Below are 26,675 nucleotides of genomic sequence, written 5' to 3' on the forward strand. Positions count from 1 at the left end.
CCATATATAATCATAATGTCTTTGATAAATTCAGAAAGTGCTGCCATCTATCTAGATATACACGTTTCAATTGATTCAGTTTGAGTTCGATCAACAAAAAACAAAATCCTTCTTTTTCAGTTTCAAATCTGTCATCTTTCTACAATTGGTTCGAACTCGTCTTCTGTTGGCAGTCTCTGGAACAGACTGTCAATCTGCTCATCTGTCACTTCACTCAGACTGGCTGGTCTCCATTTGGGTTCTCTGTCCTTGTCCACTAGTAGAGCAGACACGCCTTCTATAAAGTCATGAGACCTAAACAATCACAAAGCAAGTTAAAGTATAGACTCTAACCATCTTAACTAAGTTAAGAAAGCTTCTATTTAGACTAACTAAGTTATAAGATGGCTTCTAGTTAGCATAAGAAAACTACAATATAGCTTTTCGTTGGCCTAATGCATACACTCGGATTGCAAGCAGCAGGTAAACTTTTTGCGACTTCTTTTAGATGCATAGTTTTCGAGATACTCCGAGTTAGTACTCACATACAGCTCCCTCTCTCTTAAATGAACCGAAAACTATTACAAAACAAAGCTCTTAGTCAGGTAACAAGACTCCAACAGAAAAACATAGCCATAAGACAGTTGGAAAAAGGTCAAATTTTCAATCAATTTTTTCAAAAAAACATCACGTTAAAGCTGTTTGAAATTCAAGTATTGTTTCTAATTAGTACTTTTCTCTTGAAGCTATCCCATTTAAAGAAAACTGGATCAATGAATATTTTTTTGATTCCGCTATTTTTTTAAACTTATATCCACTTTCGAAACTAAAAGTCGATTACGTTTTTTGAGACATCTACACTTTTGCCGTCGATAGTAAGCTTGCAAGCTTTCAACAAAAAAATTAAGAACTTAAAGAGAAAACATGAATCAAAACGCGAAAAATCAAATTTGAGGGTAATAAATTTCAACATTTCCTGAAAAAAAATTTAAAAAATCATCACGACCGATGTAAATAAAACACCACTTGGTTCGTTTACGCTTTAAAATGCAAAAAAAACCTCAACAACTTAGTTGAGATGATTATCCTGTATGGCTTAATGATAATTAATGAAATGATATCTTCGCTACTTTCTTGAGTTGAAGAAGAATACCCGTGAGCATTTATATTTCAAAATAAAATCAAAAGTGCTGATGAGCTTAAACGTAGATGTGTGTTTGTGCTGTGAAGTAACTTTTGCTCGTATTGATTGTCCACCTACCGAGATTTGCTGAAGTTAACATGTAGGATTGTAGTTTTGAAGATATATCAAAAATATGCATGTAAGAAATGCATGACAAAAAGTCAGCAAGTGATAGCGATTTACGCAATTTGAGAAGAGCTTTGCAAAAACGATAAAACTGCCAACAGACCGTTGGAAAAATTTCCAATAAACGCAGGAAACAGAAAAAAATACTGACTTAGATTTGAAAAATAAACTTCAATTTTCGAATTTCAAAATCAAAAATATATGGCCTTGAAGCACTTGCGTTTCTAGAACAAATTGTGATGGGCAATTTTTTTTTAAATTAAATTAACCCAATTTAAGAAAACTGGATCAAACGACAATCTTTTAATACTGCTGGGAAATCTGAAAACTAAAATCCACGTTCAAAACTGGAAGTCGACCACGATTCTTGGGGCCTTTAAATTTTGCGGTTCGATAGTGGAGTTTGCATGCGCCTACAAAAATCAACCTTCTTGAACAGTAAACGAACAATTTTTGGCTCCTTTAAGAACGAGAAAATAAGTCAATTCAGAGAAAATTAACAACTTGGAAACGTTTCCTTAAAAACAGACAAAAACACCATCCGACCCGAACAATTGCAGCTTTGTTAAAAATCCATGTGCCAAACGCCGTTTAATTCATTCAAAAAACCCACCAAACCAACATCAAGCCACAGAGTTGCCACTTTTCATATCTAATAGCCAAACTTATTTAGCTGAAAGCAAATATTACGCAAGAATAGTCTAGTCAATTTTGTAATCTAAAATAGAAATGCTATCTGCTGAGTCTCTTCTATAAACTTAGAAAAAGCCGCTGATAAAACTTACCATAATCTAAAAACAATCGCCTCAATAGGCGAAATCGACAAAACACAAAACTTCATACTTCGTAAAAGCCTATTTTGTGATGATTCCGCATATCAAAGACCCTCAGTTTTCATGAAAAAGTTGCTGCACTTTTCAAAACAGAGGCGAAGCGGTGCTTCGCAACACTTGGGACGTAACATGAACATAACACTGCGAGCTAGCGGATAAAAAATGAGACCGAAACCCTTATGACAAAAAACGACAAGAAAACTACATCTATTCAAAAATTTAAAGATTTTTTCAAAATGATGTTTAATTTGAGTAAAACATGTCAAACACACAATAACTAGCTTTAATCAAGCATTGAGAATCAATATAAACTGAGCAGCAACTAAATTGACAATACTTGGTTGGCGCCCGTGAAACCGTAAATAAAATTAAGTTTATTAAGTTTTGAAACTCGAAGATTTTATGCCCCAACCCTTCTGAAATACGCAGAAGCACTAAAATCTAATTTAGCCTTTCAAACGACGCATGTTAAGGTAACTAAGCCGAAACTAAAAAGCAAAACTAAAATAAGGAAATTATTCAAAATCAAGGGTGATCAACTAAAGAAAAACGAACAACTTCTCGTTGCAGTAAACACAACTTCGATCGGATCGAAATTCTATTCCACGAAATTCTATCTTTTGGAAAGCAAGCCAAAAAAATTAAGACAAAAGATAGTTCGACCATTCAAGCTTACAGGGAAAAAAATCAATTTCACAAATACCAATAAAAGACGGCCCGGCCGTGACTCGAACCCAAACCCTTAGGATCCCTAGGCAGACGCTTTACCATAACACGAAAGGGAAGGTGCCAGGATGTTTTCTGTTTCATCACAAACAAGTTCAATTTCTTACAATTACAAAATGGGCAAAAGTCTAGTTCCCGATAACAAGTAGAGTTTTCCGGATTACAAAGTAGTGCTCGATTGACTTGCAGAGGACACTCAAAGTATTTCTTTTATATATTTGTTTACAAATTTGACCTGACGAAATTTAGTTAGTTTTTATTTCAGCACAAAGCCTAAATTTATATTTAAACTAGAAGCTCAGAAACGTATGATACATTATGAAAAAAAGCAAATTATACCACGGCGTGGATGGAGATATAGTTTGCTTTAAAGAGTGGGACTAAACCGGTAGGGAGTCCATTATGACCAGAAAATCGGCAAATAAAAACATGACACAGAGGCGAAGCTGCGCTTCGCAAACACATGCGAGAACACGACCAAAAAGCAGCTCTATCAAGTGACATAAGAAAAAGCAAAAATAAGCCTCGAATTCGCAAAACCCTGCGACCTAGCTAATTTGAGTCTCACGCACCAACCATTAAGTCACGGATGCTTAACATGTCCAAAAACTAGACACCAATAACGCAGCTATATATGATAATAAATTGCCAATTTGATGCAGCAAAAGTAGCACCAAATACAAAAAGATACAATTTTGGATGCAAATCATAAAGCCACATTATTTATAAATTATGCTTTTCAAAAAGTAGAGAGATATAATAGTTGGAAATTTCTGAAATCGAGATTTTATAATGGTTATGTTGTTTGAAACAAATAACTTTCTTCGGTTCACTTGATGAATTAAAAATGCATCAACTGTGTAAACTTATAACTATTCGAATGTCAAAGTACATGTTATCAATAAGCTGTAAAGGTGCAACAAATTGTCAATCATTTTGTATTGCCAATTCGATGCATCAAATATTGCCGCTTCGCTTTAAGTCGCAACAGTATTTGCGACTTAGGTCGGAAAAAAGAAAGTTCGAACTATAACACTTTGCTTTGCAAGTGTAAACAATGCAATATCACCTACAAACACCGAAGAGGACAATCAATAAGGATCTTCAGACCTGCCGAGCTTCGAACCCTACACTAATTCCAGTGCATGAATTTTATTTCAAGTAGAAAACATTACGAAAAAAAAAGAGTTTCAACTAGCCTGCACAATCTGTATATGACTCTATAATCCATACTTAGACACTCCAACAGTGTCTTATAAGGAGTGTTTATATGTCTCAGTGTGGCTTTCAGTGCAGTGGGCGACATCTTTTCTAGAGTTGATTTGGTCTCCCGGGCGAATTGAGTTGAAGACTGGGATAAGGACTCCATGCATTGTTCAACAGTAGAATGACTGAAGCTGTTCTCTATTTCACTCTAAACACTCATTCACTTCGTCATTATACTACAACGGAACAACTTTTTAAAATCAACAAAGCATAAAAAATGTTATCTACACAAATTACAAAGCAATATATGCGCAGACTTTTTTGACAGAAGTGGAAAATACAAAATTAGGATTGTCAGAAATAGCCCGCCGTTCTGATGTTACTTCGACTTCAAAATACAGGCGGTATGTTGAATATCCACCTGGTTTTCTTTCTCAAGTGCTGACTTACCAAATGGGGCTCCAAACTGAATGGGGTCTGTCTATCACGTGACTTCTCATGGAACTCCTTCAGTATCCCCTTCACCGCCTCTTTCGTTTCTGCACTCTCCAGGGCTGTCTCGAGAGCTTCGTGGTATTCTGAACTGACGAAGAAGTCACTCAGACCCGCATGGTAGATAGACGCACCTAAACTAAACACAGCAATCGACCATAATCACCAAAGAACTATCATACTAGACTTTTTGAAAAATGGTAAATTTATTTTTAAGCAAACTAAAGATCAGCATAGGAAATGTCAATTTGAATAAGCAAAAAAGCTAAAATATGTTCTATCACCCCACAAAGAAAAAAGGTTCAGAAATTCGAAATAAACAGAATGTTTCTAAGGTACTTGCACATCGACCGGCTTTTGTTAATATCGCACATAAAAAAGATAGCGACAATAGTCAACACAGAGGCGAAGCTGCACTTCGCATACACAAGCAAAAATATGACCGATAACCCTACTGGGAAAAATTGAATGAGTAAAACTTTGAGTCTTCAAAAGTTCTGAAGTGACTCACGCCAATTATGACGCATTAGCATTCAATTTGAAAAAAAACAAATTTACCAACTAACACGAATCAATTTATAGAGCAGCCTATGGAGCAAAAATAACATAAAAAATTAAACATAATGAAAATAAGACTGCTCGTATATCCGGGCAAAGCCCTAAATTTTGGACAAAACCTGTAAATTTTAGACAAAATCAAAGAGTAAAATTTTGAGTCGTACGAAATAAATACGACCGTTCCGATTAGCTAGTCTCAATTGGATTTGCAACGATTTTGTTGTGCGGGAAAATTCGTAATGCATAAACAATTCGCGTTAAGCTATCAGCAATATGAACAAATTCTTCAAAGCGAGCATAATTTAGTCCAAAACATGGCCAATTTGGCAATTTTCAAACCACCAGAACTTTACATACAAAAAACATTCGGAGGTGAAATATCTTCATACATTTGAACTCAGGAAGCCAATATCTTTAATGGTATATAAAAAATTTTTGTCGAAAACGATTATTTCGATCATCGAAAATTGATTAAATAAAAAAACCGTACCGAGCATACATATTTCGTTTTCAGTCGGAACAATAAAATGAATTTTTTTTTAATTTGAGACTTTTTGTAAAAATCATCCCCCACACGCCATATTAAGTACAAAGTGATACATTTCGCTCCTGGTAGCAAATCAATTATAGCAACAAGAAAACGTCCTTCAATCAATTTATAACGACTTCTATGACGGATTAAATCTCCGCTTACGCGTTAATAGCGCAAATATATCGCGCGTTAATTGTCCCAAATTGGTAATTTTTAGACTCCCATAACTTGACGAAAAATGATCACAGGTGAAATATCTTTCCAAATTTAAGCTCAAGCCAGCAATAACTTTTGAATGGTATTTAAAAAATCCCGTCAAAAACGGCTAGTTAAAAAGTCGAAATTTGTCTCAAGAAAAAACCACGGGGTGGTTTTTTCTTGAGACAAATTTCGACTTTTTAACTAGCCGTTTTTGACGGGATTTTTTAAATACCATTCAAAAGTTATTGCTGGCTTGAGCTTAAATTTGGAAAGATATTTCACCTGTGATCATTTTTCACAAATATTCCGATAATTTCGTTACGAAAGTCAGAACAACAATAGTCGGTGTTAAAACCCCTAGCATTAGCTGTACTTAATAGCTGGTTATTGATCAAATGCTTGTCAAAATAGCAGATGTAAAAAATTCTTGACAATAGTCAAACATTAGCCACCAAAATAGCATACATAAAAAACAGCAGGTAAGCAGACAAAAATCAAATAAGATCGTGAACTTTTTTTAAAAACTTTTTCCTTAAGCAAAAAAAAGTTCATCAGGACCTATATAGGAGTCTTCACTACAATCTTCGATTCTTCAAAAAAAATAATATTTTTTTTGAATGTGGTCGGAATTTTCTGCTCATCTGCGCTACTATATCGTTACTACAGTTATAATTGTGCAACCCTTGGTTCATCCCTAATAAAAGCCTTGTGCTCTGCTATCTAATTCAGTGTTAGATTGCATTAAAGGAAAATTGTTTTAAGATAAGACTCGTTCCTTCCGCCTCTCGAAGAGTAAATGCAAACTCAACTGATCTTACCTTTGAGTCTGGCCCCCGTGAGTCCCAGATATACTCCCAGTTTGTGGTCCAGTCTCCCAAACGGCAATGCCACTCCTGAATCCGGCACTATCCCTATCGCCGTCTCTGGCATCGCAAATATGGCACGCTCACTCACCACTGGAAATACAAAACACAACCACTTCATTCGATTTAAAAGCCATGCACAGAAACAGTTTATCAGTAAACAGGTTCACGCGCTGCCAACCACTTGTACTGAAGTGAGCGCATCGGAATAAGCTTTCACGATATTGACTTCCTAAATGGTACACAAACCAAAATACCAATCAAATGGCTTCAATATGTGACACATGTCAAGAAAACCAAAAAATTGTTGAACGGAGGAAAAATCCGCCTGAAATAAATCGAATAATACCCACGTCAAAGAAAACTCAGAGATTTATAAAAAAAATTGAGATAACAGAGGTTAAAAAGTTGAGCTATCAACCAGGGCAAAAGAGTTCTGGGACACATGAGCAGTTTCCCCGCTAGTCTCCTAAACAGAACTGACCGCAACCGAAAAGAACATTCAGGCCTTGCCCATTTACGCTCTGGCTACACCCTCCTTACTTTACTTTTGCCACAATCGACTAGATCCAGCCATCTCCTATGAATGTCCCAACTGCTTTAACACCTCTTCCAAACCAACCACTTCAATTTTCGTTTTCGTTCGTTCGTTAGCAAAGGCATGGCTGCCCATCAGTTAGCCACTGATTGCAGCGTCTCGGACCACCGCTCTCCATCTCAGCCTGTCCTGGGCGACTTCGTAGCATATATATTTCCACGACTTCTTCCTAACATCGTGCCTCATTCTCGGAGTCCTGAGGATCGGTTCAACGTCTTCAGCGACGTTCATTCTTCATGTTGTTCGTGGGCGTTTCCATGACTGAGCTTTTTCAAACATTGATGCTTCTCGAGTTACTCGTTCTTCCCCCAAGTACATGACCACACCATCTTTCGCAGGTGAGAGTCCAAGGATGTCCCACGGTTCGCTGCTGCTCGGATGGTGGTGGTGTCTTGATCAGGTCGTGCTCCGAGGTAGCGTCTTACGCATCTTGTTTCCTATGAATCATGTCTTACGAGGTCAGTTTTTTCGACAGTCTATGTTTCCGCAGCATATAGCAGAGCGCTCTTTACGCATGCGTTGTATACTTTATTCTTCGTGTTTCTCGTCGTTCCCTTGTTCTTCCAGAATTTTGCCATTCTAGAGCTGATGGCAGTGGCGCGTGCGATCCTGTTTAGTATTTCTGTTGCTATGTTGCCGTTGGACGATATCCGACTTCCGAGGTAGACGAACTCAGTGACGTTTTCGAGCGGGTTGCAGTCGAAGTACAGCGCCGCTAGGTCAGTTCGGGCAAACAAGCACTTGGTCTTGCTGGCATTGACAATGAGGCCGACTTCTTTTGCCGCGGCGACTACTCTGTTTAGTAGGGATTCAATAATGTGGTTTGTGAGACTTTGCATTTGTGGTTTCTTGGCTAGGTTTTACGGAGGATAACTTCAAATATCCTCAAAACGCCACCAATCTGACTACACTTTTACTTTGGTCCAGTCCAGTCGAGGCTTCTGCTTTTCTTCGGCTTCTGATCCAACCTCAAGCACATCAGTCGAGCTCGCTCCTGATGGGAAATGTTGACTAAGCACTGGCTCATAGCGAGGGCTATGAAACCAAAAACCAATCCCAGTCATGTGTTCCGTAAATACGGTATAGAGGATAATAGACACCACCACAGCTCCGCTATACTTTTCCTCGTTTGCCGTCTCAGTTAATAGAATTGGGAGCCCTTTCTACCCAGGGGCTTCCCGGCGGGGGCAGCAGTAAGGGACTTAAACGAGACAACAGGCCCACCTCTGTTAACTGGGAAACGTCAGTCACTGTTAATATGATGACAGTGTAAAAACGGAGTTCAAGTACCCCTCACTACTGACCTGCCCTACCTACAACACTAAATATTAACAAAGTGTTAAAGACGAGACGAAACCACAGGAATAACCCAAAAAAATAACCCAAATATGTCTAGAATGCGACAGGCTATAAGCATATCAAGATTATCAGATGAGCTCACCTGAGAATGAGGAGTGTTGGAATATTCCTCCCCCAGTGCCCATGCAGATACCATCCACCAGTGCCACTGTGGGGATACTGTACGTTTCCAACCGATGCACCAGAGAGTACTCGCCCTGAACATTAAACATAGAGACGCAAAGTTAACACAGACGAAGCTGCGCTTCGCAAAAAGTAGAAATAAGCCTCGAATTAGCACAAACTCGTCTACGTGTCGGATTCGAATCTTCGACCTAGCCAAAATGTGTCTCACGCACTAACCACTCAAACACGGATGCTTAAAACCCTTAAAAACTAGCCACCAATAACTCAGCTACATATGCTAAAAAACTGTCACTTTGATGCAGCAAAAGTAGCACCAAATACAAAGAGTCACAATTTTGCATGTAATAAATTGGAAAGCAGTAAACCAAAGTATGTAAAATTTAGGCCTTTCAAAAAAAATTGCGAGATACATTGAGTTGGAAAGATTCTGAATTCGAGGTTTTTATCATTTTACTACTGATTGAAACAAATAACTTTTTTCGGTTCATTTGATGAATTAAAAACGCATCAGCTGTGTTTACTTTTTACTAACCAAATGTCAAAGCACATATGATAGTATACTGCAATTGCAGCCCACCGATTGAAAGTGCCACCGAAAGTACACTTTATTTGCGACTTAGGTTGAAAAAAAATAAAGTTCGCACCAATACACTTTGCTTCGCAAGTGTAATTAAGCGATAGATTAGGAAAGTATATGCCTAAGATCAAATTAGCAAAGCTTAAGATCAAATTATAGCTTGAAAAAAAAATTGATTAGAAAACATATATAGTCCACAGAGCCAAGTGTGCAATTTGGAACACAGAGGCGAAGCGGAGCAACCCTTACGATGCAAAAAACACATATCGCTACAAAATAGTGAATGAAAAAAAAAAGACAGAAGTCAAAAAATTATTATGGAAAAAAATACTTTAAATAACTTGACAAAAAATATGAGATTACAGCTGCAAAAACATCAAATTTGTAATGGATGCAGCTACTAAACAGCCCTAAAAAACTGGAAAACTTCCGAGCAGATAAAAAGGCGAAAAACTTTGGGTCGAAATCTGTTGTCATAAATTCTTTTTTAAAATTTAGGTTTTTACGACCCATCCGAAACGGATATATTTTGCCCTCAAAATTACGCAAAATCAGGTGACTAAGTCGATATAACAATATCTGAAATTGTTTGAATATTTAGAAAAAAAAAACAAAAAAAAACAGACACGGTAAACTTAAAAATTTGTAAAGTTTCGCTTATAGTATAAACTGTTAAATTGAGAACTTTTTGAAAAGATAATTACAAACTGAAACGGTCTTAAACTAATTAATACTCAAATGATAGAAATTAAAGTGAAAGCCCTACTCAAGAAGCAAGGTTTTCTTTAGATCCTCTAGAAATGATTCTGTAGAACGGAAAAAAGTCTAAAACCCGGTTGTGATACCCTTGCTTGTCTTCATCAGCATCATATCCGTTTGTTTATCCGATTGATTATGGTTCTGTCCTTGTCCCATCAGATGGGGTTGGCAGCATCAGGCAAGATCGAACTGCAACTCTCAATAAAATACGGTCTTGTGGGTCAGTTTGGGCAGGGCAACGTTCCTTGATATCATTTTTCACACAATCTAACAAAGTCCTTCTTGGTCTCCCACGTCTTTTGAAAGAGATCTTCATCTCACTGGCTAATTTAATTCATAAAGCGGAACGAGCACGCTCAACATGACCAGGCCGTATGAGGCGTCTGCTCCAAAGGACGTTGATAATGTCACCCAAGTAGAGTTTATCAAGAAGTGCATTTGGGTAATGAACACCGGGCTTAACGCCGCAGATCTAACTGATAATTGCACGGTCCTTTTCTTGGAGTCATTGCAGATATGATACGTTGGGATCTTGATCGTACACAAGAAGAGTACACTTTTCCGCGTATTCTAAATGAGATGTGTACGGAGAAAAGTTAGTGTACGAAGTAGTTTCCTGAATCTAAACCAGGCTAGGTGACATTTGGCAGCAATTGTACTATCAAAGCCCCTACCCGCACTGCGCATGTCACCCAGGTAGCAGAAAATTGACTCAGCATCGAGCGTAGTGCCAACTACATCAATCATTTTCGAAGGCTGATCGTCGATAGGCCGCGACAATCCAGTGCATCTGGGGCAAACATTTTCTCGTTTGGCTACCAGTCGGCCTGATAGTCCGCAGCATTTCCTATGAACCTACAACTTGCACTGAGAGCAAGCAATGGAGTTTCTTCCAGCACCTTAACGGCAGACAGCACAAGGGCACTTTCCAGGGTCATTGAGGAGATCAACTTCGTCTTTTTCATGTTGACTCGCACACCTTTACTCTCCGAGCCAGTTTTCTAGATCCTGAGTCTAACGATGCATTCATCAATAATAACTGCCATTATAACTAAATCATCCACACAGAGGAGCTCACAAGACATGCCTTCATGTTGATTGAGTCGCTGTGAGAGAGCCTCTAGGACGAGGATGAAGAGAACTGGACTGAGAACAGAGCCCTGATGTACACCGACACTCACTTTGAATTTATCGGTGTACTCGCCGCTTACTCCAACCAGCACTGCCCATTCTTCGACAGCCAGCCTGATATTCCGCAGCATTTCATGTGAATTTAAAACTTGCAGTGAGAGCAAACAATGGTACCTGCCTGGGTACACGGTTACATGGTCAAAAGCTTTCTCGAGATCCACGAAAGCACAATAGAGAGGCCTGCTATAAGCAATGTGTTTTTCTTGTAGCTGCCGAGCGGTGAATGTGGCGTCAGTGGTACCTCCGCCAGGTACAAAGCCAAACTGCATCTGGTCTATTTGTAGCATCCTACGAATGATGAGATAGCACACTTTCTACCAGCTTCATGACTTGATCTGTGAGTTTCCGTCCACGCACAAAATCGCTGACGGGAGCTCTAAAATGCAAAAAAACTTAAGCAAATAAGCTTTGAAAAAAACCCAATCACTCGTTTAAAAGTATGGTCCCGGGTTTTTTGACGAGTTCCACTCAAGCTCGACAATTTAGACGACGCTAAGTGAGGCACTTTCATCAATTCTGCATGGCTACAATTATGAGAAAAAAGACCGAATCTGAGCAAGACATTAGCAAAACAAACAAATTTTATCCCCCACAAGAAAATCCTTGATCCGCCTCTACTTACAGGTCACTGTTGTTAATCATGCATTTCGAAATATCTTATACAATTCAGATTTTATGTTTTTTAATGATTAAACTTTACATAAAAAAATGGGTCGACTAAATTCAGCGTTAACAAGGATGGCCGGTTTCTGTGCAAGTCGCACAGAATGTTCCGAACAATATTATAAAATACAAAAAAAATCGTTTTTTTCCTTCAAATTAGTGTTGTTTTTGTGCAAGGTGTGATGAAAAGATCTGACGAAAACCTTAAAAATAGGCCTTTTCGACAATCACGGCCAAAAGCAAAATTGCGCATTGAGTTTTATGGACAAATGACTAGAAAAAGAAAACAAAAAAATTTATATAATTCAATTTTTCACTTTTTGTTGCAACTTTTTAAGACTTTATTCCAAAAATGGCGCTAAGTAAATTTCAACAGGTTTTTATTGGAGTAAAATTAAATTTTCATGGCGCACCCTTCTCTGATAAGCCTGCTCGTTTGCTTTACTCGCTTAAAATGAAAATAAACCTCAAAAACTTCAGCCCGCTTTTCTCGACACTGGGAAAACATTTCGAATTTTTAAGGTCGATCGAATTACGGCTGAAAGAGCTTGAATATGATATATCAATCGACTCATTTCAATTATTAACTGTGGTACCAGATTTTGCATTAATAACGAAAGACATAGGCAACAGACAGCTGCAAAACAGTCAATTAACTCAAAGAAACAGAATAACAAATTGACTTGTTTTTTAACAGACTTTACTTTCGAATTTCAAAAAAAAAATTGTACTTCACTTCAAAAAAATTTGATTCTGTCCGTTATATTTTCATTTGCAAAAATGCAGGGCCTTAAATACAGGGCCTCAAAGCTCTTTGAATTTCAAAAACAATTTATTATGGTCAAATTCTTGGCAAAAATAACCCAATTTGAAAAAAGTGAATCTTAGGAAAAAAAATTTCTGCTAGAAAAATGAAAAAACTGAACAAAACTTTCGAAATTGAAAACTCGATCACGTTTTTTCACATTGTTTACAGCATCCATTTGTTAATTTATACAAATTATTAGTTTGAGCATTAATAGAGCATTTGAGTATTTTAAGACTTTTCCTAAAAAAAAAAAATCATCTTGACCTATATAATAGTCTGAGCTACGTTCATCGACTCTTAAACAAATTAAAATATCCGAATACAAAGTTCCTTTCTATTTCAAGGGTCAAATGTTGATAATAATAACAATCAGAACAAAGAAATAAGGAAAAGTCCCAGGGAAAAGACTCGCTTTCAAGTTTTAGATCAAATCAAAAGTGAAGTTTTCTAATGTTTATAGAGTTAGTGCAAATAAATTCAATCCTCCATGAGCACAGATTTCCGTCATTGATTTTTTTTTAAATATCCAGTATAAGCTCGTGAGGGTAACTTTGACGTTTTTGCAGTCGAGGAGCTCAAATTTCAAATAGTCGTTAAGGAGATTACTCAGGGTGCAAGCGCGTTGAAAAAAAAACCAATTCAGATTTTTGAAGTCTGAATTTTCTGCTTTCAAATTTTTCCCAGCTCGAATGTCTTGTTTGTCCATTTTCTTTATTTAAATCAAGTTTTTCCGACTGCAGGTATGTTTGCCGTTGATAATTTTATGCAGTAGAAGTGGAATGTGTAGTTTATCATAAAGTGACAGCGGTAGGATCATAAGTTCAATGATTGGCTTCTTTGTAACCATGACATGTACCTAAAATCGATGTTGTTGCTTGCTTTCCTTTGCAAACTTTCGATGATTCTAGGATCGTTTTTTGATGGTTTCCATAGCGCTGAGCCATAGCTTACAATCGGGGCAACAAATGCTTTCTATGCTTGTTAATGAATTTGCTTTGCTATTAATTTCGATATCCTCCTTTTGATAGAGTATAACGCCTGAAGTGCTTTGGCTGACCTTGTTTTTGCAGTTTATGTGCAGTTCAGGTTTTGACTTAATACAAGTCTGAGGTCTTTCATTTCGTTTACTTCCTCGATTATTGTATTACTGAGTTCCACAATTGCACTACCTTTGATGCCAAGTATTTGTTTTAACAAAATTTACTTCCATATAGTTTTGAGAAGTTTCCGTCTATGAACAGAGCTTCTTCATATGATCTCTGATCTTTTTTAAATCTTGTAGAGGTTTTAATTTGTTTAATCGAGGTAAAATTCTTTTCACATTTTCGTCTCATTGATTCAATTATTTTGACTTTTCTGAGGTCCCCCAAGGTGCTTATAAGCTTTTATGTTTAGTTTTCTAATGAACATGTTTAGAGATTACATAATAAGTAACCAATTGTACTACATTTCGGTCAAGAGATCGATATTGCTACTGCAGTACGGGTTAAAAGAGTTTTCCAAGATACACTGGATTATGGCCTCCAAGTTTGCTTTCGAAAAAGAGATTGCGCTTAAGTTGATATCGCTGTTTGTTAGTATTTCTCGAAGAAAATCGGGTTTTAAATCAAGACTTGGTTTCACGTGGTAGGGTAGATGATCAGTGGTGTATACTGTCCTCAGTCATTTTTCAAATAGTCGTTAATAAGATAAGTCAGTGTGCAAGCGCGTTGAAAAAAAACCGACACAGACTTTGAAGTCTTGAATTTTGTGCTTTCATATTTCTTCCAGCTCGAATGCCTTGTTTGTCTTTCTTTAGTTGAAATAAATTTTTCGACTGCAGGTATGTTATGCCATTGATAAATTTATGCAGTAGAAGTTGAATGTCAGTTCATCCTAAAGTGACAGCGGTAGGATCATAAGTTCAATCGATGTCTTTGTCTCCATGATATGTACCTAAAATCAATGTTGCTGCTTCCCTTTGCACACTTTCGATGATTTTAAGATCGTTTTTTGATGATTTCCATAGCGCTGAGCCATAGCTTAAAATCAGGGCAACAAACGCTTTCTATGCTTGTTATTGTAAATGCTTTGTTATTAATTTCAAGATTTCCTTTTGGCAGAGCATAACGCCTTCAGACCTTTGCTGATCTTGTTTTAGCATTTTCTGTCCAGTTCAAAACAAAAGTTTCTATAAGTCCGAGGTCTTTCATTTCGTTTACTTACTCAACTATTTTATTATTGCTTTCCACAATTGCACTACCTTTGATGCCAAGTATTTTAGTTCTTGAAATTATTAATTCCATATTTTTGGTGCACCTATTCCAGATTATTTTTGCTTCTACATTTATCGTTACAGGGTTATTCGAAACAATTTTGTAATCATCAGCATAGCCAAAGCTTGTTCGATGCGAACGGTTTGTTTTCTTTTACACAGGAAGATTTTTAATAGCATGGGCTTACAAAACCAAAACTCCTTACTTTTTCAATAATCAGCCCATGGTTAACCTTGTTGAACGCTTTTTGGAAATCTAAGTAGAGACAAGCCAGATAGTTTGTTTTAATGTTATCATAGTAAATGTATACTTCATGCAGGTATTCAATTAAATGTGTGACTATGGATCTTTCTTGTCTAGAACCGTGCTGAGAATGTATTACCGGTTTTTTCCTTGTCGTTTTAAGATATAAACACTTGTGTTTCCGCTGATCAAAACAATGGTATCGCTGATCAAAATAATGGTATCGCGAGTGTATTCGAATGTAAAAAGAAACATCATCGAAGGAACGATACACCGGTTGAACAACACCACCTCTTCGTGGGAAGCGTTTCATGAAAGTCTGGAGAAAGCTAAGTCCACGTGGGAGAAGAATCAATACCCGCCCGAATTTTACCAACCTCTTATGGCTAAGACACTTAAGATAATCTGTGGTCAGCCCGAGAGCGCTGAAACTCTAAGAACGAACCACCAATGAAGAGCGCCCTGTTATGGTACTAGAGTACAGATGTCTCATCTCTGACAAGTTTTCCAAACGCGTTCGTCAGAGCACAAATGGTAGTGTTATCTTTATCACCCACAAGCTAAAGACTGGTTTGCCTTCTCTCAAGTCACCGTTCCCGTCAGAGCTGAAGAGTCATGTCGTGTACCAAATAGATTTTCCTGGCTGTAACGCCAGCTGTTGGCCAAATCTGCCGGCGTCTAACGACACGACTCGGAGAACACAGGGAACCTTCAGCGCGGGTTGGCAGCCATTTCATCGAATGTGGTCTTGCCCCTACAGACATTGACGCTTAGATAATTGATTCCGCTAACGACAAGTCGAAGCTGTTGACGTTAGAAGCTCTGCATATTGCGATGAAGAACCCCCAGCTGAATGCCACGGACGAGTACCGCCACCGCAACCTAACGTTGCGGCTGTAGCTCCGCGCCTTATTTCTTTGTTTCGGAGTCTCCGACGAGAAATATCTGTTCTCTCATTTCTTCCTCCTTATTTTTGTTTAACTTTCTTTGCTCTGTTTACAAGGTCAACTTACTTCAGAGTCAATGCTGATGATGTCATATTGACGAAAGCGCTTCAAATTTACCAATGTACATTGATTGTTTTCCTTCCAACCGGTGTATAAATAGCTTTGAAGAACGTGCGTAGAGGTTGGAGCTGCATTTTTAGTACTAGGCATATGTTCAAAGAGCTGAAAAATTCTCTTTCCATAGCCTATATATTGCAGTTTCTAACCAGTATTTTCATTATCCTTATTGAATTTTGTTCCTACTTTTTTTCGATTCAATTACAATAACAATTGACATCATCTAAAAAACCCTACTCTCAGGAAAGAATTATTTTTGCAACAAGCTTTGAAAGCTCTCGCCGAACCTGGGTTTGAAGACTAATCATTCCTAAGTTCCGTTCCTTGAAAGCCTGTAGAAGAAATTTCACGTCTCCCCCAGCAGAAAACGCTTTGTCCCCTGCTCCTTTGATCAGCACAGAGCTCAATTTATCAACATGCTTTCTCCAAAAGGTCATCTCTAACAAAACTTCGTCTATGAGGGGAGGAAAGAACGCATTCAATTGTAATGGCCTATTCAAGGTAATGACGGAAAGTCTGTTCCTGATTTCAGAAACTATGAAGGTCCTGACTTGTTTCGACATGCTGATAATCAAAATTTCTAAAAAAAAAAAATTTGAGCAATGTAAGTAGTCCGAACAGTCAGACACGACTAGAGGGAAACTACTGCCTATATATAGAGAGTTGCAAAAAGTTCGGACAGACAGAAATAATTAAAAAGAGCAATTTGCCAATTTTGAGCAATTTTTGCATGCAAAATAGAATTTTTAGGTGACCTTGAGACATACTTTCTGTCTGAAAAATAAGCGTTTGCATGCAAAAGTTGTCTGAAAAAGGTCATTTGCTCTTTTTAATTATTTTTGTCTGTCCGAACTTTTTGCTACTAATTAAATAGAGAGTTGCAAAAAGTTCGGACAGACAGAAATAATTAAAAAGAGCAACTGTCTAGACATCAACTGAAATTAAAACTGAAATAAACATAACATCGAAAGTTCATAAAGCAGATTTACGGGATCTACTTAACAATCCCCACTTTCAAGAAAGGGGAGGAGATTATTAATTAGATTACTGGCAGCGAACTTTCGTCCAATCAGAATGCAGCAAAATTCGAATTTACATACAATGCTCTTATGCGAAATTACTGTTTTTACTTACAGGGGTGGAGATTCTTTAGTAGATACAATATGGGGATTGTTAAGTACATCCGAGTTTCGCTCAAAACCTATAACCACGGCGGGCAATTGCATCCGAAGCGTCGAAATGTTTTATAGTATAATCTGGATCTTCATCGCAGTATTTAAAAATTAGGCTAGCATAATCATCGGATAATCGACAATTTTGCATTTTGAATTTGGTCTGACAAAAAATTCAAGGTTGTTCGGCTTCAGATTTTGCATGCAAAAAAGCTTCTAAAACACTGATTGCTCATTTTAATTAATTCTGTCTGTCCGAACTTTTTGCTACTAATTATACAATGTCTCAAATCCATGAAAAAGTCATCCTTGCTTTTAAACGTCTTCACGTGTGAAGCCAATCAATTTGTGATATAGGGACATCGAACTAGGGTAAACTTAGTAGCTGGTGCTGACTTACAATCAAGCTAATTTATTAGTACACGTGTTAAAGGTAACGTTACAGACACTGAATTAAAATTAAGTCTTCAATTGTTCACTGACTTTCTTAATTTTTTTATGATTTTAGTGGTAATCAGAAGGTCAAAAGTATCATAGTAACCGAGGTTACAGTCATGAGTCCCTTCATCTGTGCCAGTCGGTCATATTCGGAAGTTTGGCCTTGAGAGAAGAAAAAAACACTTGATTTTGGAGTGAAATTTAGTTTTTCAAAATTTCGAATGGAACCTGTCATGCTGCGGGAAAGTTGCTAAATAAAACGGTGGGAAATTGCTATTCGCAATTTCTATCACAATAGAACAAGAGTAGAGCTGTCCCATCTAAAACAGAGACGAGAGCATTCCCACGAACTGGATTGTTGTGACTGGAGTACTATTATTAACTGGACCAGAGTGAACCTTCGGTGGAAAGGTGGACAGCTAGAGTGTCCCAATGGTTCACGAGAACTTACAGTCTAGAGTGAAAACTTGTTCTTATTATTAAAACTGACTAACGTTAGACTCTTTTTAGTTACTTTATTAATTCTTGAGTTGCTTACCGACTTATTTACTTCCTGGTTCTTGAGCGTGCTACAATGTGAGTACTTAATTTAAATTCCTAGAGTGTGTTTTATAATTGTTATGTTGAGGTAAGGCGAGTTTTAGGTTGATCCATCTGAAATGGATCAAAGTTTCACTGTCTAATAAAAATAAACTTAACGGATTGTTCTAACCCGGTTTTTAACGGCGTTCATGTATTTTGGGTATCTAGAGACCTAAGTATGGGGACGTTTCTAATTCCAGAGTGGGGGGATATTTTAGTAGTAGCCTTTAAGCTGTAACGGGTCGTAGTCTCATGTCACAAGCGAACCGAACTGGCTCCGACCGTTCTTGAGGTAGAAAAACACAAGAGATGGTGTCCCTGACCCTTGAGCCAGTGGTTATAGGGCCTATTTTTCTTAAGCCTCATGTGTGACTGCAGTAGACGAATGTTACATAGTGTTTTTATGGCGCTCCTGGGTGTTTACGACATCAAGACTACGGAGTCGAACCCACTTGAGACAGCTTCGGGCTGAATGCCCATTCTAGAGTACCGGCGGTACGGTTCGACAGGAACGTGCAAACCTTCCGGTTGTACCGTGATAGCTTTTTAAGAAAACTCGAGAAAATTTCCTGGTACGCTCTCCGAACGAGGCTTAGCTAACCGAGTAAAGGGGGGCAACCAGGGGGACAAAAACACGAGCAAAAAGACAAAAAGCAAAACAAAAACCAAAAAAGAATAGAAAAAGGAACAAAAACCATAAAACGAAAAAAGACAGTGACTTTGACACCAGATTAGTTGGATCAAACCTTTATATTAATTAAATAGTATACCCATACTGTTTTACAAATTCGATCGTTTCGATCAACCTAGCAATTTAAACCAGTAAACTGAATAAAATGCCCGAAGTGGGGCGTTGTCAAGGGTTTTCAGATAGCTTGGAACTTAGCTGGACCAATAGGAGACTTGACTGGAAGAGGTGACCAGCCGAGTGGGAAAGTGGTTCAGGGACACTTGAGCTGAACCAATAGGAGACTTGACTGGAAGAGGTGACCAGCCGAGTGGGAAAGTGGTTCAGGGACACTTGAGCTGAACCAATAGGAGACTGGACTGGAACAGGTGACCAGTCGAGTGGGAAAGCAGCCAAGAAGGATTTGGCAATTCTCGAGTTCTCAAGTTGGGCAGAACGGGTATCGTTAAAATCCACATTACATTATAGGAGATAAGTGTAAAATAGGATAAGCGACATCCCCCGGTTTTGAGGAACGTTTTTACTTGAGCAGGCCTGGAGACAGGTCTACGGTTTTCTCTTGAGAGGTTTAGCACCCGGCGCTTAAGGTAATTTTAGGCTTAAGAAGGGGGGCTAAAAAGGGGGGAGGTTAGAAGGGGGGCTGGTTAAGTTAGAGGTTGGCGGTTGTAAATTGTAAAAAGGGGGAAATTAGAGTAACTAATTAGTCGACATCGTTGACTTAGTTACATTAGAAATTAACACGCGTTGGTAATATTAGGTGGATATCGAAATTTGAACTCGAGTTAAGGAAGGTACCCTGGTCGGATTGGTAGGGGGGAAGGGACATAGACAGTTTTTGTAATACCCCATAAGATCGCTAGCAGGGGGGAAGGAAACGCGTGGCAATTAGGTACAAGACATTTTTTTTTCGATAGAAGGTAGACATTTGTCACCTTTGAGTTTTAGGTGGGCTCATCTTTCTGTTTTTATTACTTTTTCTTGCTTAGATTTTTGTTGCATTTTGGTGAGGATTTGTGTTAAAATTTTGTACGAACAGGTGATACCTGCGCACAGGTTTTGGTCTCAAGTTACTTGGAACATTGAAATAGAGGTAGCCAAAAAGAGAAATAAGAAAAAGGGGGGTCAGCATTTGGCTTTTAAGAGAGGATTTTGGGAAAATTTTACTAGAGCTTGAGTGGTGGTACAAGGTACGGCGAATCAAGAAGTCCCCATAACGAAGAGGAAAGAAGTCCCACCACCCAGACACTTGTCAACAGTCTTGGGACAGTGCCGAAGAAGTCTTAGGACAGAGCAGTCTGGGGACAGCCTTGGGACAGTATAGTCTTGGGACAGTGGTCTTGGGACAGGGTCTTGGGACAGGGTCTTGGGACAAGGGTCTTGGGACAGGGTCTTGGGACAAGGTCTTGGGACAAGGTCTTGGGACAAAGGTCTTGGGACAGAGTCTTGGGACAGGGTCTTGGGACAAGGTCTTGGGACGGGGTCTTGGGACAAGGTCTTGGGACGGGGTCTTGGGACAAGGTCTTGGGACAAGGGTCTTGGGACAGGGTCTTGGGACAAGGTCTTGGGACAGGGTCTTGGGACAAGGTCTTGGGACAGGGTCTTGGGACAAGGTCTTGGGACAAGGTCTGGGGACAAGGGTCTTGGGACAGGGTCTTGGGACAGGGTCTTGGGACAGGGTCTTGGGACAGGAGTCTTGGGACAAGGGTCTTGGGACAGTAGTCTTGGGACACTAGTCTTGGGACACTAGTCTTGGGACACTAGTCTTGGGACAGTAGTCTTGGGACACTAGCCTTGGGACAGTAGTCTTGGACAAGAGTCTTGGGACACTGCCGGAAAGTACTGGGACGGTACCGAACAGTCTTGGGACAGGAGAAAGAAGCCTGGGACGGTACAAAGAAGAGTAGGGACGGCAATTGGAAGTCTTGGGACAGTGTAAAAAATTGAAGTAAAATTACAAGAAGTGTTTTAAGACAGAATTAAGATAGAACAAGACTAATTGGAACCAGGTACGGTTGAGACCACAAATAAGGAAAGTTTCTCGAAAAGTTAATAAAGAGAACTGAAACAAGGTTTTCACCACGTTGTATATTTTTTTTTAAAGAAAATTTTTTTTTCCCTCTCGAAAGATTTTATTCTTAGAATAGGATTGTGTAGATAGTAAAATTGTAAATAAGAGCAATTGTAAATAGAAATAATGAGGCGGAGCAGGGTACCGGTAGCTGAAAAAAGACCTAACGAAGCAAAGTATAATTCGTCGCTACGCAAAACAACATCAATGGGTCCGAAGATAACAAAGAAGAACTTTTCAGTTAACATGGTCAGCACAAGGAGTACAACGGAGAGAGCAAGAGAGGGCATGGAAGGGGAACATTAGCTCCGATGATGAAGAGGAACTGTTGAGACAGTTTGCCGTATCTAGTACTTCAGGGTGCAGTACCTCCAAGGCGAAGAGTGCGAGATGAGCAGGTGGCTCGAATGGATCTTGAGTCTTGAGAGGGAAAGGGGGGCTTGAGCGTGGATCCGGGTGAAACTTGGATTCACGAAAAAGAAGTTTTAACAAAGCAAATATTGTTATTTAATATACTATATTTATTATATAAATCAAAATGCTGCATGACAATTTCCTGATTGAATAGGACAAAAGAAATTTTAAATGATTGGCTTGGAAAGCCAGAATTCAAGGGTGCAGGTGTGTGCAGATTTTGATTGCTGTTTAGCGATAGTGTGAAAATTTTACATGGCTGTGAATTTTGGGGTGTAGATAAGCTTAAGTCTGCTGCAAACTTCTGTAAATGACCACTGGCACTGTATCTTGAGTAACACTCGGTTTTCTGGGACTCACTGGCAGAAGACAGCACGCGATGAGGACATCGATCTCGAGTCCGGGGAGTATGTGCCAGTCGGTCATATTCGGAAGTTTGGCCTTGAGAGAAGAAAAAAACACTTGATTTTGGAGTGAAATTTAGTTTTTCAAAATTTCGAATGGAACCTGTCATGCACGATTTTCTCGCGATAACTGAAAATCAGAAAAAGAGAAGTCAGAACAATCGAGTAACAATCGCGGGAAAGTTGCTAAATAAAACGGTGGGAAATTGCTATTCGCAATTTCTGTCACAATAGAACAAGAGTAGAGCTGTCCCATCTAAAACAGAGACGAGAGCATTCCCACGAACTGGATTGTTGTGACTGGAGTACTATTATTAACTGGACCAGAGTGAACCTTCGGTGGAAAGGTGGACAGCTAGAGTGTCCCAATGGTTCACGAGAACTTACAGTCTAGAGTGAAAACTTGTTCTTATTATTAAAACTGACTAACGTTAGACTCTTTTTAGTTACTTTATTAATTCTTGAGTTGCTTACCGACTTATTTACTTCCTGGTTCTTGAGCGTGCTACAATGTGAGTACTTAATTTAAATTCCTAGAGTGTGTTTTATAATTGTTATGTTGAGGTAAGGCGAGTTTTAGGTTGATCCATCTGAAATGGATCAAAGTTCCACTGTCTAATAAAAATAAACTTAACGGATTGTTCTAACCCGGTTTTTAACGGCGTTCATGTATTTTGGGTATCTAGAGACCTAAGTATGGGGACGTTTCTAATTCTAGAGTGGGGGGATATTTTAGTAGTAGCCTTTAAGCTGTAACGGGTCGTAGTCTCATGTCACAAGCGAACCGAACTGGCTCCGACCGTTCTTGAGGTAGAAAAACACAAGAGATGGTGTCCCTGACCCTTGAGCCAGTGGTTATAGGGCCTATTTTTCCTAAGCCTCATGTGTGACTGCAGTAGACGAATGTTACAATCATGTATTCCAGTCAAAATCTTTGGAATTTTCTAGATATGGAAGTGATAATGATAAAAGAAGATGTCAAGTGTTTAAGTCCTTTTCATTTAAAATCGATACGGGTTACGCTTCTTCAATAAGAACACGCAACTCGACACGAGATAATATAATATACAAGTGTTACAAGTAAAAAATTTCGTCGAAAGTTATTTTGTCATTTATTGTTCCGAGTACGCAAGCGGCGTTCGCAATCTGTATTGCCAGGGAGATTCTCTGTTTTAAAACGCTGCCTGCTCTGGGTTCCTCAGTGCATATGCTTAGGTTCTTACAAAGCTTGCTCAAAAAAACTTCTGTGCTGGGGCCGGCCGCGCCCTGAATTTCAAAAGCTAGCGGTTGAAAAAGATATCCATCATTTACAAGATCTTTATATTTGTCAATTTTTCGCTCTTCCGCTTCAGCGGCAGCCGTACCAGGGTTACAAACAGACCCGGCATTAATCCTACAAGGAGCTAAGGAGTCTACTACCGTTACATCCCACAAGAGCTGCTTACCATCAGCCCATGGAACGAGCGTCAAACCGTCTGGTCGCTTCTGATCGGTCCTGTAGAGGTGTCGTGGTTCTAAAACAGACGGAATGTGAGTAGATGATAGACTCTGCTTTATAAGGGCATTCAGGTTTGAATGCCTAGAGAATCTCCCTGCACTTTTGAGGCAAGAAAGACCATTCCAACCATCCTCGGTAACGTCTTTTCCGCACACGCATTTATGCCGTTCGCATATTTTTGATCCTAATCGAAGTCCTATCGCAATTCTGAGTTGTTGGTTCGACAGTTTTAACCTTAAATTTTTGCAGGGGATGACGTTCAACCATTGGGATCCAAATCTATCTTGGAACGCGTTGAACCTTTTCACGTCCGTTGGTTCGAGTCGTAAAATCAAGTCTGCAATTTCGCTGTCAAAAATTGGCTCCGTCCAATTTTTTTGGATTGCATTTTCCGGAGCCATTTCAATTTTTCCAAGGTCAAACCACCGTTTAAGCGCATCATCATAGGTTCCATCCACATGCTCCAAACCAAAGATTTCGCTCAAGGCATCTTTCGCTCCTACTGCTGAGGCTAAGAAAGCGGGTAAAGCGAGTAGACGAGCGGAAGAAACGCCCAAGCCACCTTTGGCTGCCGGGAGAACTGCTTGTAAAAACTGGTTATCATCCATTTTCACGTTGGTGACCTTGCATAACGAATTTCGTAGTAATTTATCGTAGCGTTCCAAAAAATCATTTTGCGAAAAACAAGGGCTCGTACGCAAAAAATATAGGAGTTTTGGCATGCTAAAGCAATTTTTCAGGAGGTAAAAACCATAATGGGCGTCTAGTTTGTCAATGACATCCGAGATTTTTTCAAGCTCCCTAATTTTTTCGTCGAGTAATTCTTTTCGGCAAAGTTCGCCGATTGGAGATCCTAAAATGAGGAGTTCTTCTTTTGTTTTTATTTTTATTTTGGGGCATATTTTTCGAAATTGTGTTAAAATTGAATTATACTGTGTACTAGTAGTCGGTCCCAAAAAACAAAGTTCACACTTCTCAGTGTTTAAGCTCAGGCCGTAAATTTGTTCCAATTTCAGAATGTTTTTAAGGTCCCGGAGTACTACCTTATAGTCGTCGGCTAAATTCCCATCATCTAAATACCAGATGTTAATTTTCGACTCCAACTGTTTGACTAGTGTATGAATTGTTTCCGCAAAAAGGGGTGGGGCTTCAGGATCACCTTGCTGAGTTCCGTCTTCTGACATTATGACAGAGCTTCCGTAAAAAAGGTAACTAGGTTTAGCATACGCGCAATGGGTGTAATTATATAATTCGGGGCGATTTGAAAAAACATGATTCAGCATTGTTTCTCTGTTTAAAGAGTTAAAGGCATTCTTAAAATCTAGTTTTAAAAGAACAGTACATTTTGGATTGTCGTCGCGTTCAATTAGGTTTCGAAACGAGTGCGCAGCTATTTCTGCTCCTCGTTTGGTACCGCATCCTACCTGTACGTTTCCGAAAAAATTTTGTCGCTCGGAGAGGGCCTTGCTTCCAGCGCATTTAGACGCGATACGTCTCAGCGTGTTGCCTATGGCAATCGGTCTCAACCCTCCGTCTATTTTTATGAGGGCGATAAGCTTTGCGCCAAAAAAGAAAGGTCTTAGTGGTTCCGGTATTTTGCCATCTCCAATGAGGTTTATCAGCTTAGTAAGCGATTTCAGAAAATTAAGTCCTGCACTGCCATTCGACTTACTAACAAGATCTTTAAAAATTTGAGGAAATATTTTATCAGGACCTGCTGCTGATCCGTTTGGAAAGGACATTATCGCTTTGTATAGGTCAAAATCGGTTACGAAAAAACTATCCAACTTTTCTGGATTTGGAGCTGCAAATTTGGCTCGCTGCGGGTGCTTAGATAACAATTTTTGATAGTTATCAGTTGAAAAAGGAGCTATTTTGTCATCCGAAGCAGCAAGCCTTATTCCTCCCTTTACATTTCCTTCATCGAGCTTACTACTTATTAACTTTATTCTCTGCTCGAGGTCACTCAGAGGCGGGCTTGAAACTTGGGGATGGGGTTTTGGAAGTGACACGTCATTTGCTCGAATTTTTTTATTTATCAAAGAGCTCATGCTTGTGGTCTGTTTGCGTCCACTTCTTTTCGGTTGCTCCAAAAAAAACAAGAACGACGTTAAAAAAATTAGCCATTTTGTAACATCTTCTACATTGTAGACGATGTCATTTATTTTGTCCGACAGATTTTCCGCCAAGGGAACACGCGAGTCTTTTGGTACTCTCTTGAGTACTCGGACATTTGAGATGGCTGTATTAACATAATTGTCTAGCACTAAATCATTACCTATTGTTACTTTATTAACAGATTTTACATCAACGCATAAAGGACACTGAAACCATTGGGTTTTCTTAGAGTCGCTAAGAGAAATATTTACACAACTGATAAGATACCAACTAGAACAACAATCACATTTAATCCAATTTATCAGTCCTGAAGGTTTTAAGCAATCTTTGCTTGTACACTCTTTGTTGTTTTTCCTCATCTTGACGCAGCATAAAGGTTAAAAAAAAAAGGATTTTGACTGGACTTTAGGGGACTGAACTAACCCATGATAAGCGGTTAGTGGGAATTTTACAAATCAGCAAATAAAAAAAAAAAAAAAAGACAACTAAATTAATTTAAAAGGTTAAAAGGCAGCTTAAGGTTAAAGGGTTAAAAGTTTAAAGGTTAAGGTTAAAAGGTTAAAAGGCAGGTTAAAAGGTTAAAAATGAAAAACAAGGAACAATCTCACCCGAGCTCAGTAGGTTCAGCGGCGCACCACCAGACTTCTCAAGCCAGTTCCAGTTCCCCACCTCCCCACAGAAAGCCACTTGACAGACCTGTCTCTAAAATCCCTCAGAGGGCGCTCCACATACAGGCACAAACATCAAACATAACAAATCTATTTAATAAGTTTATCACAACAATTAGGCATAGCTCAGCTATGCAGTGTCAACAGGTCTCGCGTTGAAATAAAAAACATCAAAGAAATATCAAGGCGATTACGATGTCCTGTCCCCAGTAGCATTCATGAAATTACCGAAGTCAAGCACGGCGCCAGAAAAACAAACAAAAAAACCTAGCCAGTAACTCGA

At 38.8% G+C, this 26,675-nt stretch overlaps 3 protein-coding genes across 3 annotated transcripts in view; 2 read left to right on the forward strand and 1 right to left on the reverse strand.

Annotated features, from left to right (window-relative positions):
- On the reverse strand, positions 1-26,508 carry LOC134852860 (3-hydroxyisobutyryl-CoA hydrolase, mitochondrial-like). Its single transcript, XM_063868695.1, has 7 exons — positions 26,482-26,508; positions 16,630-16,921; positions 8,739-8,853; positions 6,655-6,792; positions 4,504-4,679; positions 4,047-4,261; positions 1-294 (listed from the first exon to the last, which is right to left on the reverse strand). The coding sequence occupies exons 2-7, from the start codon at positions 16,903-16,905 to the stop codon at positions 132-134; spliced, it is 1,083 nt and encodes a 360-aa protein (XP_063724765.1). The 5' UTR covers positions 16,906-16,921; positions 26,482-26,508; the 3' UTR covers positions 1-131.
- Positions 1-26,675, forward strand: part of LOC134853395 (uncharacterized) — a 551,043-nt gene that overhangs the window by 319,701 nt on the left and 204,667 nt on the right. The gene's annotated exons all lie outside the window — the stretch shown is intronic.
- The window catches only part of LOC134853394 (uncharacterized), a 410,233-nt gene that overhangs the window by 129,842 nt on the left and 253,716 nt on the right, over positions 1-26,675 (forward strand). The window lies entirely within an intron of this gene.

This window comes from Symsagittifera roscoffensis, chromosome 8 (genome assembly GCF_963678635.1).
Source record: "Symsagittifera roscoffensis chromosome 8, txSymRosc1.1, whole genome shotgun sequence".
NCBI classification, from domain to species: domain Eukaryota; kingdom Metazoa; phylum Xenacoelomorpha; order Acoela; family Convolutidae; genus Symsagittifera; species Symsagittifera roscoffensis.

Bases quoted from the DNA above. Each gene is read 5' to 3' on its own strand.
- LOC134852860 (XM_063868695.1), bottom strand. From the start codon at position 16,905: ATGTCGAAACAAGTCAGGACCTTCATAGTTTCTGAAATCAGGAACAGA. The intron at 6,793-8,738 runs GTGAGCTCATCT...TTGTATTTCCAG, and splicing joins CCAACACTCCTCATTCTCAG to TGGTGAGTGAGCGTGCCATA. The intron at 295-4,046 runs GCTAGTTGAAAC...GTGATTGTTTAG, and splicing joins GTCATATACAGATTGTGCAG to GTCTCATGACTTTATAGAAG.